The sequence below is a fragment of the Centrocercus urophasianus genome, unplaced genomic scaffold, assembly GCF_019232065.1.
Source record: "Centrocercus urophasianus isolate 14NV4802_14NV808 unplaced genomic scaffold, USGS_Curo_1.0 seq_10, whole genome shotgun sequence".
Taxonomy (NCBI): domain Eukaryota; kingdom Metazoa; phylum Chordata; class Aves; order Galliformes; family Phasianidae; genus Centrocercus; species Centrocercus urophasianus.
In genome coordinates this window covers 13878382-13896490 of record NW_024884142.1, presented here as the reverse complement: position 1 = coordinate 13896490, position 18109 = coordinate 13878382, and the positions used below count along the sequence as shown (strand labels likewise).

General features: G+C 42.1%; 1 protein-coding gene across 3 annotated transcripts; it reads right to left on the bottom strand.

The window, feature by feature from the left end:
• Nucleotides 1-5971: 5971 nt before the first annotated feature.
• CLN8 (CLN8 transmembrane ER and ERGIC protein) lies at nucleotides 5972-17369 on the bottom strand. 3 transcript variants are annotated; one of them, XM_042825405.1, is made up of 3 exons: nucleotides 16991-17369; nucleotides 7503-8198; nucleotides 5972-7100 (listed from the first exon to the last, which is right to left on the bottom strand). In XM_042825405.1, the coding sequence occupies exons 2-3, from the start codon at nucleotides 8043-8045 to the stop codon at nucleotides 6786-6788; spliced, it is 858 nt and encodes a 285-aa protein (XP_042681339.1). In that variant the 5' UTR covers nucleotides 8046-8198; nucleotides 16991-17369; the 3' UTR covers nucleotides 5972-6785. The 3 variants fall into 3 exon arrangements, with proteins under 3 accessions (XP_042681339.1, XP_042681322.1, XP_042681329.1); XM_042825388.1 differs by lacking the exon at nucleotides 16991-17369 and adding an exon at nucleotides 9689-9771; XM_042825395.1 differs by lacking the exon at nucleotides 16991-17369 and having other exon boundaries at nucleotides 7503-9392.
• Nucleotides 17370-18109: the final 740 nt, after the last annotated feature.

Below are 18109 nucleotides of genomic sequence, written 5' to 3'. Positions count from 1 at the left end.
AAACTCTTGTGTGGTGCTGTGTGGAGCCACAAGCTGGACTTAACGATCCTAACGGGTCCTTTCCTACTTGGGATATTCTATAATATATATGAGAAAAAAACATTTCTGAAATGCAAAGTATTACATTAAAATAGCATTTGGTTTAATAACAGCATTGCTCATTCATTTTCTGATATGATGCCCACTTCTGCCCAGTCTTCCACATCTCTCTGAAGTACCAGCACTAGGGTGCAGAAACACTTAGTTCTGAGCACACCAATACTTACCCTGACAGTTAAGAGTTATAACTTCGTGATGTTCTACCAACCATAGCACGTCCTTCATGAACACTTTCAAGGACTCTTGATTCTAAATCTGATTTTTTTAAAACCTAGATTGAAGTATTATCTAAGTAAACCTTAGCAAGCAGTATACCATAGCACTTTTTTTTTTTTTTTTTTTTTTTTACTTAAATAGGATTCATTAGGTGCTAAGGCTTAGTAGTCGATACTTTGATAAAGATACATTAAAATTTTAATTTACCAGTACAGCATCTCCCAAATTGCAGTTAAGATTATTAACAATTTTTCTTATAATGTCTTTCCTGAAGTCCTATTGTGGGAAAAACAACAACAAAAAACCCACCCTAGATATATCAAAGATGGGTAACCTAGATAATCTGAAATCACCCATTTGACAGAATCTTCAGAAATACAGAATAGTTTCATATCTAGGGACATAAAAAAAAAAAAAATTCTACTAGCAGTAATTATCCTTTGTAGATAAAGTAGCAAGGAAGGAAAGAAATGGCCTCCAGAAGAGGAAAAAAAAAAAAAAAAAAAAAAAAAAAGTGAACAACAGAACAAGAATAAGTCACTATGAATTAGAACACACTACAGATCCCTTTGGCCTTAGGAGGTTTGATGTCCTAAAAAGAGTCCTCAGACTCAGTCTCAGCCACTGTCACAACAATATTTAACACAATATGCTGCTGAGGCAAAAAGAAGAGTTAAAACATCGGACAATTTCCCATTCAGTGCGCAGCAGCAATCTCATCCTAACACATCTTTATTTTTTTCACATTTCTTATGACTCCTAGGCAAAGCTGCTGCTTTCAAAGGATATTCTTTCACCTTGTAAATGCAACCTTTACACAAGCTGACCAAGCTCATCAGATGCTCCTTGCCTACTCTACACAAGCCACTTTACCATACTTATACAGACTGCCTGCGTGGCTTCACTCTTCAAGACACTGCAGTTGTCACCTTGATTTACTCTTAAAAGATTCTGCCAACAGAACTGCACAGTCCAGAAATGCAGGAAAGTCAACCCTCTTATACACAAACAAGAATAAACACATAATCACTAGGGCTTTATCTAGCATTTTTCCCCCTGATTTAATACAAGACCCATACTTCAACTTTAGCAAACACAGTTTTGGTGACAAAGCGTACACAAAGCAAAGTGTTTCTGGCAGACTTTTGTGGGTCCGCATCAAGAATATTAAAAACAACAACAACAACAAGAAAACAGGCCCTGATGAGCACCTGGAGCAGCTACAATCAATTACCAGTGTTAAAATCATGCGCATACTCGTAAATCTGTAAATGTCACTTTTCTGGTGAAAGCAGTGTCAGTTTAACATGAACTAAATATCCAAAGCAGCAGAGGAAGCTAAAAAGAAAATCACATTAAGAAACAAGCATTTCAGCTCAGAAGTAATGTGTACAGTATCAGATGAATCCAGCATCAGCTCCCTCTGCTCAAGTCATACCTGTAAAGGACTCAGAACTCACCATAACACACACACTACCAGCAGCAGATGACTGCACTGTCCATTTGTTTGCTTGCTTCTTTGTGCACCTGTGAGCAGACCCCATTCCTTTCATATTGGTTTGTCTCTGCCACCTCGAATGTTGCTATGCTCGCTGTGTCATTACCTTTGTCATTCCTCCTCACTCAGTACTGTTTTGCTTAGGGAGAACAGGAAGGCACAACATACTGTGAGAACACTTGTTTCTGTGACACTACCACTAGCAGAACACACTAATTAGTCCATAGGAGTCTGAAATGTCTCTTCCAACATTGGAAATCCATCTGGGGGCTGCTAACTAGAGCAACAGTCATAATTTGCTTAATTAGAGACTTTCACTTATCAACCAGTGCCATGACACGGGATCAAAAGATCGTAATTGCTGAGTAACACTGTCAAAGTAAGTGCATGCTAATTTATTTCTGGGTTTATGGCAAGAACTACAAAGTAAAATACATTTATCTATTAATTGAAAACATCTGAATAGCAAAACATCAGCAAAGTTTCTTTTACAGATTATTTACAAAAAGGACTTTATTCACACAAGTACTGTTATGTATTGTTCTGCTCCCAGTCTGTACCCACACACATTCCACAGCCAGTGGAGCTTTATACTTGAACATCTCTTCTTCTGCTTCAATTAATCTTACGGACTTGACTCTAGAGGCAGCTACCGAAACCACGCCAGCTGGTTGCTTGCACAGTGCATTCTTTTCAGAATAGTTGAAATACCAGCAGTTATGCTGTTTTCCTTTAACTCACTAATGCTAAAAGGATCAGGAAATAAGTTCAGCAGAGCACTACTGAAGATGGGCACATTCAATGCTTGTAATTGTTATTTTGCTGTTTAGCAACTGAACAGTTTCTTGAAAAGAAACTGAAAACTGAAACTGAAAACTGAACAGTTTCTTGAAAAGAAAGCTGAGTGGTGCGGTTGATACGGTGGAAGGAAGGGATGCCATTCAGAGGGACCTCGACAGGCTGGAGGGCTGGGCTCGGGTGAACCTAATGAGGTTCAACACGGCAAAGTGCAAGGTTTTGCATTTGGGCCGGAAGAACCCCAGGCACCCGTACAGGCTGGGAGGAGTGGTCCTTGAGAGCAGCTCGGCAGAGAAGGACCTGGGGGTCCTGATGGACGAGAGACTGAACATGAGCCAGCAGTGCGCTCTGGCAGCTCGAAAGGCAAATGGGATCCTGGGCTCCATCAGGAGAGGGGTGGTCAGCAGGGACAGGGAGGTGATCGTCCCTCTCTACTCGGCTCTTGTGAGGCCCCATCTGGAGTACTGTGTCCAGGTGTGGAGCCCTCAGTACAAGAAAGACATTGAGATTTTGGAAAGGGTCCAGAGGAGGGCGACTAAGATGATCAGGGGGCTGGAGCACCTCCCCTATGAGGACAGGCTGAGGGAGTTGGGCTTGTTCAGCCTGGAGAAGAGAAGGCTGCGGGGTGACCTCATTGCAGCCTATCAATACCTGAAGGGAACCTACACCCACGAGGGGAGTAAACTCTTCAAAAGGGCTGACAACAGCAGGACTAGGGGAAATGGATCGAAGTTGAAGGAGGGAAGATTTAGGTTGGATGTTAGGGGGAAGTTCTATACAAGGAGAGTGGTTAGGCCCTGGAACGGGCTGCCCAGGGAGGTTGTGGATGCCCCGTCCTTGGATGTGTTTAAGGCCAGATTGGACGGGGTCCTGGGCAACCTGATCTGAATGTGTGTGTTTGGTGGCCCTGCTAGGCAGGGGGGTTGGAACTACATGATCCTTGAGGTCCCTTCCAACCCGGGTGATTCTGTGATTCTGTGATTCTGTAAAAGGAAAAAAAAAAAAAAGACGGTGGCTCATACTAAACCATGAAGCATCTCTTGACACCAAGTCAAGTGTCTTCATAGTTACAGCCTAATGCAAAGAGAGATCACGCTTCAAATACACAAACCAGATGTGTCATTTCAAGTGATACTTTTTAGTACATACTCACATACATGGTGCAGCTTCTTCTGCTTAACCACATAACTGAACTTGCCAATGTTAAATGGTAGCACACAAGGTTTTAGAGCTACTTCCACAGACACAACACCACTCCTGCTCAGTCAGGGAGATTATTTCAAAATAAGTCATCGTTTAAAACATTCACTACAAAAACAATCAGCTACAAGCAGCAAGTAAAAACAACAACAACAAATAGAGGCATTACTTTAACCAGCAAATGAAATTCAGGGTATACAACTGCTCAACAAAATACTTTTTATTCATGCACTCAGCATAAAGATGCATTCAACAAATACTACATTGTATGAGGAACAGAGTTGAATTTATTAATTCATTAATACTTCTAAATTCACTTTAAGTGCAATTTCCCTGAGGTTATTAAAAGCATCTTTTATAACTGTACAACATCAATAGCTGATCAGTGCTATCAGGGAAAAAAAAATCTGGACACAGGCATTTAACAAAAGAAAACTCAGCAGTAAGTGCTGAAAACTATTAGCCAAAGTCACTGCTGGAGTATTGTGACTGCTGCTGGATCATGACCAGTATTGCAGACAGGAATAAACACCTTAGGCAGGTTTTGAAAAAAACATGACACAAACAGAGGAAAACAAACTCTGACTTAGGAATGTATGAACACAGAACTAGATGCTTAGATAGGGTCCAACCCTCAGATCAGACATTTTGTTGTTTTTTTTAAAAGAACAGCAGAAACACACATGCACTCACAAAAACCATACCCCAAACCAATTATCTAAAAAAAAAAAAAAAAAAAAAAAAGGAGACACAAACTGCACTCCTCAAATAAATACACCCACCCCAAGAAGAAAGCAAGACAAAGCATTGCACAGTCACCTAGGCTAGCAAAATCATACTAAAACATCATGCAAAAGTTTTCCAAATCACGGCAGAAGCACAACCTGTGACCTATCCTTACTGATGCTGATAGCAAATTTCTTTATTAAACTGCAGATGAGGCCTTACAAAAGAGGCTCAAAAGGTCTGGGATTTGTTTCAAATTAACAAAATCTCTAAGCCAACTGTAGCTAGTCTTTATCTGGGGGAAACATAGAACTGTAAGAGTAATTAGACACTAGAACCTGCAGTGAACAAAATAGAGGCTCTGTGTAATAGCACTGAAGAAGTGTTGTCTATTTTGATGCTCTGTACTATTTCTATATGGACTGTAAAACCCTCTCGCCCTTGAAGCCAAAAGGAATATAAAGTGAATACTATTATTTCTAATATTGCATAGATCTCCTGTTTTAGCAGGTCCAGCAGCATTGAGGTTAACAGGTGCTTTTAGGTATTGTACATTATATACATAGGAAGAGATGCACAAGATCTTATTAGGGAATTAGGGAACACAGTAACCTCCTCAGCCTCATCCAAACAAAATAAAAGACATTCCCACCAGGTGTAATGGAATGGGCTTGTTTGCACCAAGACAGTAATCTCCTCTCCCCACTCCTCTGCCATTTTAAACACTATGCTCCCACACAGGGCAGGACACAAAGCCTGGTACAAATGCCTCAACCTAAAGCTCTTCACAGCTTTAGCTCGCCTGGTCTTATTACTTTGGTAAATAAAACTGTGTCATATCACAGCATACGATCAACTTTCAAATGACATGTTTTTTATCTCAATAGTACATCAACATTAATTAGGTATCTTTGTCACCCTCCTGCCAATAGGTGTCACTCTCTTCTATCATGATCTTTATACACTGATCTGCTGTCCCAAACTGCATCCAAGAACAAGTACAAGTGGGAGAACAACCTCCACAACTTGCCAAACCACTATCCAAACACACTCTCTGTTCCCGAGGTCAATTAAAAACTTAAAAATATGGTAGATAAAGTGCAAAGAATTGATAACCTCACCTTCTGTGTTCTTCAAAGCAGAAATAAAAACACTACAGGAATAACAGAACTTCTAAAAGAGGTGACAATAAGCTTTTCTCCAATGATGAGTGCCCCATCCCTAGAGGCATTCAAGGCCAGGCTGGATGTGGCTCTGGGCAGCCTGGTCTGGTGTTGGTGACCCTGCACATAGCACGGGGGTTGAAACTGGATGATCACTGTGGTCCTTTTCAACCCAGGCCATTTTATGATTCTATGAGTCACCTCATATTCTAAAACCCTCTGTAACTAAGAGGTTTTCAAAAAATAAGAGGAAGTATAACAGGAGCACGAATGGAACTAATTGCACATTTATTCATTTGTGACCTACAAAGAAGATAATCTTACCAATCACCCAACAAACTTATCATTGACTCTTGTCTTTCATAGATTTCAAGTCCAGAAAGGACCACTATGATTACCTAGCATGACCAGCAGCACAATGAGCAGGTGCTCTCACTCCTCACCACGTGCATGTTTGCTGTGGATATGAAGTCTCATACTGAAGGCAACCTGGGTACTACAATTTCTTTTGCTAGCAAACACTTAACTGTCTCTCCCTTTTCATCAAGTGCACTTAAGGAAAGACCCACAAACTGAGCCATGACTACATTCTGCCACTTGACTAATTCATCCAGTGGGAAATATTTAATAGCACACAGGTATCCACATCACACCTATTTGAGGTCAGAATTGATCTTAATCTTCTCAACGTTATTTTCAGTAGCAGTATTTCCAACATACGTGAAATGAGAATAAAGCTAAATTCAATTCAAGCTAAGATTAGTGGACAAGTTAGCAATAAAGCCACTTTGAAGCATTAGGATGAAGGATATCATTAGAGCATGTCATTGCTAAACCATGAAATACTATCGAAGTACAGACAAAACCATTGGCATAACTCTTTGCTAAGATGAAGATTTATGAATATGTACGTATGAAATACAGACAACATTTTTAAATACCACTGATGCATTCTGAATACTAACAGCAAGGAATGTCTGTATCAATGAGCTTCTTGCAGAAGCTTTGATTTCATGGGCCACTTAGTTTGCAGTGTATTCTTCTGCTGTAGTCCAATATCACACTAGGAAACAGATGTTCTGGTGTCACATCCTCTTCTTTTGGGATGTTTCACCATTTAACTTTCCATTTTCTGTCGCTTTATTTTCGAAGTTCCAGTCAGTTGGGCTGAGGAGCTGCTGAGTTTTTTTGTATGTCCAGTATGGGTTAAGTATTAATGTAACAGCAAATAATCCAGAGAATAAAACAATAAAATGGAGAAGTCCCAGGTTTTCTACCACAGAATTCCAGTTGAAAATACACACCCACCACATGTGGTAAGTGAGAATCATGCGGCAGTGAAACAGGTGGATCATTACCCACTGATTTGCCTTCCAGAAAAAGGTATTTGCACAGCCAGCCTAGAAAAACAAGAACAGAAATACGCAGAAGTGTGATTGTTAATTCAAGACAAGAAAGTAAAGAATCCCCAGAACTAAAGCAAATTCCCCAGTCTTTGCATACACATCCCCTCAGGCATTTTTTCACGTAGAGCTATGAGATAGCACATGCACACATCATTCTAAACTCAGGCTAGACATAAGCTGTCTCAAGCCATATGCACACAGCACCACACAGAAGCCTACCTGCAGAACTGTCAGGGTCATGTTTCTGTACAAGTGGGTAACACAGTAACATAGATGTCAGTTAGACAAGCTCAGCCTTGCTTCAAACTATCCAGGTAAACTGTGCACACTATTCACAGAGAAGTGAGATGCATGAAAACTGTTAGAAACATAGTTTGTGAAGTCTCAAATTCTTACCTTTAGAAGCATCCAGGAAATGCAGGTTGAAGGAGTGCTCATCTCCAGCAACATTCCCATCAAAGGTAGGTAATGTCCAGATTTTACATTGATTACTAAACCAGCTAAGCCACCAAAAGCAAGTAAGTGATGAACCACGAGGAACACATCAAATGTTTTAAAAACGATGTTGGACATATGAACAGCTACATTTTCAAGCAAGAAAAATCCAGCAGCTATTAAACAATTAAACCAGCTCCACTTTTGCTGTGAATGCACCTTGTCAGCATGAAAAACGGGATCTATGAGCAAAGCCCATAACCCAGCAACACAGCTCTGAAGTCCAAACGCACCACGTGTGACTGCCATATTCCAAAACACCTTCTCCTTTGCATACAAGGCACGATAAGTGGTACTCATCCGGGAGGATAACCAGTGAGACAGAAGAAATACTCCCAGGTAGATTAAAAAACCAGCAGCTAAAAATGTCAAACGAACTTCCCATAAGAGATAGTCCCAGTCAAAAATGGTCCCAAATGCTTGATCTTTATTTGTAGGATTCATGTCTTCCTCCTCTTTATTTATTTTTTTTCCCTTTAATAGAAAAAAGCCTTGCAGGGGATTTGAGACTTGTCACTCACACTATATACTCTCCTTCATGCCCACTCAGCCTCCACTATTATGTGGACTAGCAACCATGAACTCTTTTTTTTCCATCTGGAACAAAAAGAAAAAAATAAAGTGAGTCTTTTTAAAAAAGTCATCTGTACACACCTCCTAAACTATACACAACTCACTTTCATTGCAGTTACAACATCAGCTCTGTTGTCATTGAGCACAATCATCCCAAAGACAGGTGTAGATGAACAAAAAAACCCCTCAATTTAAGCAATGCGTTTAAGACTTGCAATTGGCCCGCAAATTCTTTACTAGTACTATAGTAAACTTTGTTTTAGTAATGTACTAAAGCAAAAGTGGAAGAGAGCAAAGAAGGAAGGCAAGAAAGAGGAAGGGAAAACACAAGAAGAAAATCCTGTTTTCTTACTCACAAAATTCATATTTGAACAGCAGTGTGCTGTCACTAACCATTATTCTTTTACTCTTCTGCTTTTCCCTCACTGATTTTCCACCACTGCTTATGTCTTTGGGTGCAAGTCAAAACCTCACATACACACTTGGGACATGAAAAGAGAAAAACTTATCCTAGTACATGGGACCACTAACACAAAAATAAGCTTTCAGGATCATATCTCAAAACAAGACTTAACAATCAGTTTCCAAACATTACAAGACTTTCCAACAGAAAACCAATTCCAAAAATGCAACAGGAGTACGGAATGCAGACAAGCAGCATTAATATGTATGATTAACAACATCAGCATAATTAACCGAACAGTCTGGCAGTCAGTGCCTCAAGTTAGCTGAAACTTCCTGAACACGCAGCAGTTAAAGATCATGACTTCGTGGGGTGGAAAGAGCTGGGTAATGTTTAAATATTTGAGTACCAGGTCATTTTATGCATTAATTAGGGTGTATCAGGCTGGCCACCAAACTCAACACTGTCTGTAAAAGGCCACAGACAGGAGCTGGATAAGAAAGCCACTGTAGCAAGGGAATACAGAAACCCCAGTGAGATGTTCCTGTTTGCCTCCACCATGCAACGACCTCCACCACGACACAACAGACCCAAGCCTTTGGCACCGTAGGGACCTGTTCCACTTGAACATGAAGAAAAACTTATTTACTGTGATGGTGACTAAGCACTGGCACAGGCTACCCAGAGAGGTTGCGAAGCATCCTTTCTTAGAGATCTTCAAAAGCTGCGCGGACATAACCCTCAGCAACACGCTCTGCGTAACCCTGATGAGCAGAGCAGTGGGACCAGGCAGTGCGCAAAGCTCCCTTCCCACCTCAGCCATTCCGTCCCGCGCCCCGCGCCCTGGCCCTCGCTCCTCAGTGCCCCCCAGCCCACAGAGCAGGGCTGCCGACAACACCTGGCAGTCCTACACCTGACACAACGGACCCGAAAGTGGAGCCAAAGCTCCTCCCTCTACGCGACGAAGGGCACCAAGCCGAGGGCACTGGCAGAGCACTGGCAGGGCACGGCAGGCCCCGAGAGCCCCGGCCTCAAGCGAACGCAAGTACTGACAGCCACCCGCTCCCCGCCGAGCCCCGCCGAGCCCCGAACGCAGCCCCGGCGCACAGACCTGGCTCAGCCCCGCCGTTCCTTGCTGGCAGCGCTGCCTGCGATGGCGGCCCGGCCCTCCCCGGCTCCGGGGCTGCTCGGGCGGCGAGCCGCCCCCACAGGCCTCCCGGGAGTGCCCAGCCCGGCCTGGCCCGCCGCGACTCTCGCAACAGCCACCCACCGCTCCGCCGGCACCGTGCACCCAGCGCGCATGCGCACGACACACCCTCTCCCCTCTGCGTGCTAACCCAATGGTACGAACCGCCTTGCAGCTGCAAGAGGGCGCGGCCATACCACTGCGCGCAGAGGGGGTAACGGCCGTGCCCACCGCGGCGGAAGGAAGGGGGCTCCTGAGGGAGGGGCTGGCAGGAAGGCATCTGCAAGGGGCGTTAGGCTGCTCGGGTTGGAATCAGAAAGGTCTCTAGGAACAGCAGGCCATCCTCCCAGATTTGCCATAGCAGAAAACCAGGAGGATCTGTTGTGTATATATGTATAGATATATACATATTTCCGATTTAAGTTGGAAAAGACCTTGTTTACGAGATTTTTTTTTTTCACTCAACAGACTCATCAGCACCACTGAAAAGTTAGTAACGTTTAATAGGTGCCTGTTGGAAAAACAGAAAAAAAGGTAGCAGTGATGTCACAGCACCTGCCCTTACCTGTAATTACACAGTGTCTAATAAAGACAACAGATTACAAAATGCATGTCATGGAGTGCTGCTACATGATTCTCTCTGTGCTGGTGTGAAGAGCAGTTGTGTCATCCCAGTGAGTCCCAGGGAAACCACACTGGGGGTTTCCTCAGCACTGCTCCAAACTCATGCCCAGGTTTTAGTTTGGTGCCTATTCAAGTGACTGAGCTGGCTGATGGTTTTGCCCCTGAAAAGCTCAATCCCACAGCCGGCCATGTGATTCCACCAAAAATTGATAGAAAGTAAAAAGCAAGCCACAACTTCCCTCATACAGAGCATTGGGTGTAGAACAGCTGAGACCTAAACTCAGGCCTGCTTGTGGTGAAAGACCAGGCTTGGGACGTGAACACCCTCAAGGTCTGACCTATGTTCAGCTACCAGCCTGAGAGGTGACTCGGAGAGATCTGGGCACTGCTACAGCAGAGGCAGATCAAGGGAGAAGGGTTTTTTGTTGTTGTTTGTTTGTTTGTTTGTTTTGTTTTTGATTTGGTTCAAGTGTTTTCTTTTAATTGGTAAATGATAACTCTGTTGCCTTTGGACTCTCTGAGCAACGTGGAAAGTGAAATTACATCAGGAGTTTGGACACGGTCAGCCATCCTAAGTTATTTTTATGCTCGGTGTGAGGCACAGCAAGCTGCCAGTAGGGCTGCTCTGAGTTCCTCCGTAGATAGCCCCAAGGGATTCCACAGTTTGACTGAAGTCACCCACCCAGACAGTGTATATGTGCCATTTGGGTGAGTCACGTGTTGGAGCATACCTGTGACATTTCTAGAAGTAACCTGGTTTCCGTCCAAGAGGCACAGACTCAGCAGTGAGAGGGATTTCAGCCAAAACTGTTCTTTTGTACAGATGCTCACGATCAGGTGACAGAGATCCTAATGACATATGCTGACGTACACAGAACTTTTTCCTAACACCCACTTGATCCTCCCCTGGAGCAGCTCCATGCAGTTCCCTTGGTCCTGTTGCTGTCACCAAAGAGCAGGGCTCAGCTCTGCATAGCATCAGAGCGGAGGGGGACAACCCCTCCCCTCACCTGGCAGCCATGCTGGGCCTGGAGCATCCCAGGGCATGGTTGGCCCTTTGGGTTGCTCAGGCACTACTGACTGAGATTGAACTTGCTGTCCACGAGAACTCCCAGATCCCTTTCCATGGGGCTATTCTCCAGCCTTTCATTCCCCATACTGTACATGTAGCCAGAATTGCACCACCCCAGGTGCAGAATCTGGCACTTGCTCTTATTAAACTTTGTGCAGTCGCTGAATTGCTCAGACCTCTAAATTGTTGAGTTCTCTCTGTAAGGCCGCTCTGCCCTCAAGGGAGTCAAAAGCTCCTCCCAGTCTAGTGCAATCTGCAAACTTAGTGTGAATTCAACTCCTGGATCCCGGTCATTTATAAAAACACTGTGGACAATTGGCCCTAAAATTGGACCCTTGAGGACCCTACTTACGACTGGCTGCCAGCCTGTTCTTGTCTAGCTTTACACTGGACATTTTATCAAGAAATAGTACTGAAAGCTTTGCTGAAATCAAAAAAGATTACATTAACCATTTATCCTTGGTCAACTAAATGTGCTACTGGAGCTGATGCACTGAGGGTAGGTGTTTTAACTTCCCCAGATTTTATTTTTCCTAGAACTCTCTTTAAGGAATTCCTTTAATTTGTAACAGCTTGAGGCAGGAAATTTGAGTTTTACTTACATGTAAGGCACTGTGATCATACTGTAAAAATAAGATCACAGATACTATGTTGCCTTTCTCGTTTTTTTCCTTCCCATCTGCCTTTCTTGCCTTCTCAAGTGTTATCTAATTTTTTAATTACTATCAGCCATAGACATGATGTAATATTACTTTCTGAATCTACTGATGCTACAACCATACTTAGTGACAACGTTTTAATAGCTGTCTAATCATGGTAATTACAATAAGGTCAAGCATTTCAAAATAGCTTCTTCCTGCAGCGAGGCTCATCTTCCACTTTACATCATGTTCAGTTTTCTCTTTCACAGCCAACTGTTATATTGGTTATATTCTACATCATGCTATGTTCAAAGCTCAATTTCCCAACTATGCTATTTTTGGTTTTGGGCAACTTTTGGAGATCTGAATACCACCCCTGGAAGAGCGAAAAGCACATCCAGGTACAGAGGAGTTCTGCACCTACACTTTGGATGAACTGCCCCTCATGTTCAAGAGCTTCTTTATACTAATTGAGTAGTGCTTGCCTGTTGTCAAGAACTAAACAGCTTTTTTTTTTTTTTTTTTTGCATTTCACAACATTTGTGTTTTGTTTTCTGAATGGCTACATCTATACAAACAGATTGAATATTCCAAGATGCATTGAGGGAGCAGCCAGTTGCTCAGGAATGGGGTAGCTGCATCCAAACTGCCTATGGAATAGGCTTTTCGCATTAGCTATCCCCCAAAACATCCAGAGAAATGCTACCTTCTGAAGGTCATTTTTAGGTCCTGTTCAAAATAGGACCAATGCCCCAAAGTAGGAACAGTCTAGAGAAGTACCAGTTGGCACGGGCCAAACTTCTTCCAGGCAACGTGCTAACAATTAAATACTGTATGCAATAATTAATTTATAGCTCCTTTTTTTTATCTATTAATATACAGGTAGTCACTAGTGGTTAAGAATGTCTTTAGTTTTATCAGTTTTTCTTCTTCATTCCCTACAACTCCATCTCCTTCTCCTACTCCCTGTACTTTTAGAGACAGATGGAGCCCTCTCATTGGCATTTAAATGCTTTAAATGCAGAGGCTTAGGAGATGCTCCCTATAGGTCCAGTTGTAGGGGTAAGGAATCATAGAATCATATAATTGCTTAGGGTGGAAAAGAACTTAAAGATCATCGAGTCCAACCACAACCTAACCATACTACCCCAACTCTAACAACCCTCTGCTAAATCATGTCCCTGAGCACCATATCCAAACAGCTTTCAAACACATCCAGGGATGGTGACTCAACCACCTCCCTAGAGAGCCTATTCCAGTGCTTAACAACCCTTTCTGTAAAGAAGTTTTTCCTGATATCCAACCTAAACTTACCCTGGCGCAACTTGAGGCCATTTCCCCTCATTCTGTCACCTGTTACCAGTGAGAAGAGACCAACCCCACTCTTGATGTAAGCACCTTTCAGATATTGGAAGGGAGTAATGAGTTCTCCCCTCCATCTCCCTTTCTCCAGACTGAACAGCCCCAGTTCCTTCTGTCTCTCCTCATAGGGCATATTCTCCAAGCCCCTCAAGACTTGTTGCCCTTCTTTGGATCTGCTCCAGCACCTCAGTGTCCTTTCTGTACTGAGGTGCCCAAAACTGAACACAGCACTCGAGGTTGGGCCTCACCAGTGCTGAGTACATGAGCAGGATGACTTCCCTAGTCCTGCTCACCACACCATTCCTGATACAAGCCAGGATGCCATTGGACATCTTGGCCATCTGGGCACATTGCTGGCTCATATTCAGCCAGCTGTGCGTCAGTACACCAAGATCCCTTTCCATCAGGCTGTTTTCCAGCCATTCCTCCCCAAGCCTGTAGGGTTGCCTGGGGTTGTTGTGACCAAAATGCAAGACCTGACATTTGGCCCTATTGCAACTCATACAGTTAACCTTGCTCCATCAATTCAGCCTATCCAGTTCCTCTGTAGTGCCTCTCTACCTTCTGGCAGATCAACACTGCCTCCCAACTTGGCATTGTATGCAAACTTACTGAGGGTGCACTCAATCCCCTCATCAAGATCATTAACAAAAATGTTGAACAGAAGCGGCCCCAGTACCTGAGTCCTGGGGACACATCTCGTGACTGGCTGCCAACTGGATTTAACTCCATTGACCATAACTCTTTGGGCCCAGCCATTCAGCCAGCATTTCGCCCAGCAGAGCATCCGCCCATCCAAACCATGGGCAGCCAGCTTCTCCACTATTGGGGGGGATGGTGTCAAAGGCTTTACTGAGGTTCAGGTAGACCCCATCGACATCTTGCATCCCTACCTTCAGTTCTGCTGGAACAACACCAGCAAAGACAAGATTGTTCCTGCAGCAGAAGTCTCAGTTGTCTCATGGGACACGAATGTTGTCCCAGACCACTGCAATAGTTCTGGAGTCCAAAAGCCAGGTTTTTTTGCACACAGCTGTGTGGCTACCATTAGTGTGTATTGTGAACAGTGAGGCCTTGAAATGTGGAGAAAATAAAATCTGTCTAATAGCCACAATAAAGGAACATTACGGAAAAAGTTTGTTTTGGTTATGGTCAGATGTCCCTTGCTGCAGGAATGTTGTGCAGGATATTTTAGGTAGTGACCCATTAAAAATAGCATAGAAATATCATCAATACAGATATACTAAGAAGCAGAAAAGACTTCGTATACTGTTCCTTCTTTACACGTTCACATGAGACCACTCTTTGAGGAGCAAAACCCTGTCTGATGAGGATGCAAAAATTTGTTATCAGGTCTGTGGGGGAGAGTGTACTATGTCTCTTGCACTCTCAACATGACTTGTGCCCTCCTCTGACAGTCCCATTTAAGTCTGCAGCATGAATATGAATGAAATGTTTGAAAATATGCCAGTCCATCTGGGGCAGCACTCAAGAGCTGTAGTGTCCATCAGTATAGATGAGTCCTGGACAAAGTTTCTTTTTCCTTTATATACTGTTTTTAGTGGTGCCTTAGAATCTCAACCCTGACTCTCTGAGAGATGAATTAATAACTGAACAGAGAGAAAAAGACAATCTCTCTGAGTAGCATTTAAAGGAACTGAAGTTATACCTTAAATTCTCTTATTTTTAATTCCAACAACCAATAATTTAATGCCAATGACCTACAGCCAGTAGTATAATGTGTTGAAGGAAATCCTATCAGTACAAATAAAACATCAGCTGACAATCTTCTCAACAAAGGATGAAAAGTCTATAATACTTGAAAAGTCAAGACCCCACTGACAGGTTTTAGTCCTCTCTCCCACTCCCTCAGAAAGCCTGCATGTTAGCAGACACAGACCTGTGCATACACAAACAGCTTGTGCTGATCTGTCACATAATTGTATATTTTCAGTAGCGTGCATTTTGAATTCTTTTTTAAAATCAAAATTTGTTGTTTTACCATGTGTTAATCTGTACTCTGCATTCAAATCTGTGGGAGCTGTACTACCTACACCCTGTCTAAAGGAACTCTGTGGCAATACCGACCGTGTTATCTCACTTGGTTAATATTTTACACGTACCCTCCAAGTTCTCCCCATTCTTGTACGACAAGTACTTATGCAGTATTCCTACATGCAAACTACGATTATTCCAAGGACCACTTTGAACATGCTTGTTTAAGGCATTTTGCCTCTTGGCTAACAGGAACCATACAGCTTCTTTCAAAAAACCTGTGTTACAAGGCTTTCACGTGTGAAAAGGATTCAGAAAGGCTTTACATTGCATAATATGTTCATCTGCCCACGCTGATCTGCTTTCATCAGTACTTGTAAATCAGCAGGATTTTCTGCAAACTCTTTTACTATTTTACTCTCTATCTACTTTACTTTTTTTTATATGAGTTAATCAACTTTAACACCTTATGATCCAGAACAGATAATACTATTAGCAGTTGTCTTTTTGAAGAACCTAATAGCCTCAACATTTTAAAAAATCAGATTTGCAGGGCATCCAGATTTTGAAGTAACAGTTTTGGGAAAAAAATAGTAGCAATGAAAAGGCCGCTTCTGCTTGCCTAGGTCTTTCCAGATAATTCAGATAGTATGAAAGATGCTAGAGATTTTTTTCACCATCATAGAATCATAGAAACACTTAGGATGGAGAAGGCCTCTAAGATCATCAAGTCCAACCATCAATCCATCAATGCCACGTCCATTAACAATGTTACTCAGTTTGTCAACTACCCTTTTCTTGAATCCCTCTTGAGAGTTACTCATTGTGCTTTTTGCTTATAAATATTTTATGAAATTGCTGAAGGTATACAGTGACTGTGGAGTAGTTGCACATATCCCTGTCTCATTGAAAAAAATCAACTGTAAGTCAACAGGGTTCAGGATCTTACTTATATTGACCCTATGACATCTGGCAATTCCTTGTCCACTGCTTAACTCAACCTCACCAAGTACAGCCTTTGGGCAATTATTCCTTCAGCCTTTCCTCCCTTCTCATTCTTTTACTTCCATGCAAGGGAATACAGCCAAATTTTGGTTGTTGTTGTTCTAATCCTCATCTAGTTCAATTTTGATAAAAGATGCTCTCAAGCTTTCTCCTGTTTAGTCCAACCTTTTCTCTCAAGAGTTTCTCTGAATCTCAGCTTCTCTCTCCCTTTAGTCCAGTGATTAACCTGCAATACATAACATGCATTCCTTCTTCATTTGTTCTTTATCTGCTTAAGTTCACGTGTCACTCCCAAGCATTCTTATCTATTTCTGTTTTACAGCTTGTTTACTATAAACATGTCTCTTTAACCATTACTTAAATATATTTCATCGTGCATTTTTTTTTCTTCCCTCTTCTCCCAACCATTAGAATCAGTAACTATTTATGCTCTGCTCTGAGGATTTTCACCTGTTAGAGTTCAGTAGCACTACTGGCAGCACTACAACAGTGTATTTTCCCCACTGAAATAATAGACAAGAATAATACCGTCTATGTCCAGTTCCTTGGCTGCTTCTGGTCGGTTTCAGGTAACACGCATGATGTTATAAGCTTAGCTCCCAGCTGAACCTTTTCATTCCTCTCTCTCTCTAATCCACATGTCTTAACAATGTTAACTGGAACAAGTTATTCTGCATTAGTATTTAGGTTCTTGCTTCACAGCTGTAGTCATCAATCTGGTATAACTGGTGTTCCAGGTTTATCCAGAATCTCTAGGTCTTCTTTTCCATTTCTCATGCAGGTACCTTCCTCCAGCACCTCTTCAGGAAGCAAAGTAAAATCCTATGTCTGCCGTATGATCCATACACTTATCATTCTGGAGTTTTGTTTAGTTCCAAATAGTTTCACCTGACAGAAATGAGGTGCTTCACTAGGAGGCAAAATGATCTTTGCCAGGTTAAAAACAAAGCAGAGAGTGGCTGGGTCTCTGCCAAGGCTTTGATCCAAGATTACTACATCTTTTGGTTGAATGTGTAAAGCAGCTTCAGAGAGTTTCTGTGGAAACTATCTGAGATGAAGTCAAGGACCTTACAGTCACTGTTTGTCAGTGATGGGTGGAAGCCACAAATTTGCAGTACTGTGCAATAATGACAAGAGTATCAAGTATCTATCCTTGAGAATACAGCAGATACACAAGTTTAGTAGAGCAACAATTAATAAAAAATGAAGAACAAGTTAAAGAGAAAAGGAAATTTATTAAAAAAAAAATATTAGAAAAGATGTTGCTAGAAGTGGTTGAGAGAAATGTGAGAAGTGTGAGAAGGTGAGTGTGAATTTTCATGGCAGGTTATTCTAGACTTGCAAAAGATGGAGATCCTTTTATATATAGTATATTTAAATTTCTTTAAAATAAGAAGATTTTAACTATTTGCAAAAAATAAACTCTTCAAACCCAAACCCAAACAGCAGTAATTCTGTCTTTTAATTGTTAATACAGCATGAAAGACAGAAAGGGATAAAATATTAAGGAAGTAAGAGATAAACATGTGGTAGAATAAAAAAGAAAAAAATAAACAAGTTTCCTTTGCTTTGCTTCTCAGAGCAGTTTGATTTTATGTTTAGTTATGGCTGACAGGCCATCACTAACAGAAGCACTAATGGGCTTTT

What these genes read in the sequence shown, in the direction of transcription:
- CLN8 (XM_042825405.1), bottom strand. Translation starts at nt 8,045, where the DNA reads ATGAATCCTACAAATAAAGATCAAGCATTTGGGACCATTTTTGACTGG. An exon ending in TTTCCTGGATGCTTCTAAAG is followed by an intron (nt 7,101 to 7,502) that starts GTAAGAATTTGA and finishes TTGTTTTTCTAG; the next exon opens with GCTGGCTGTGCAAATACCTT.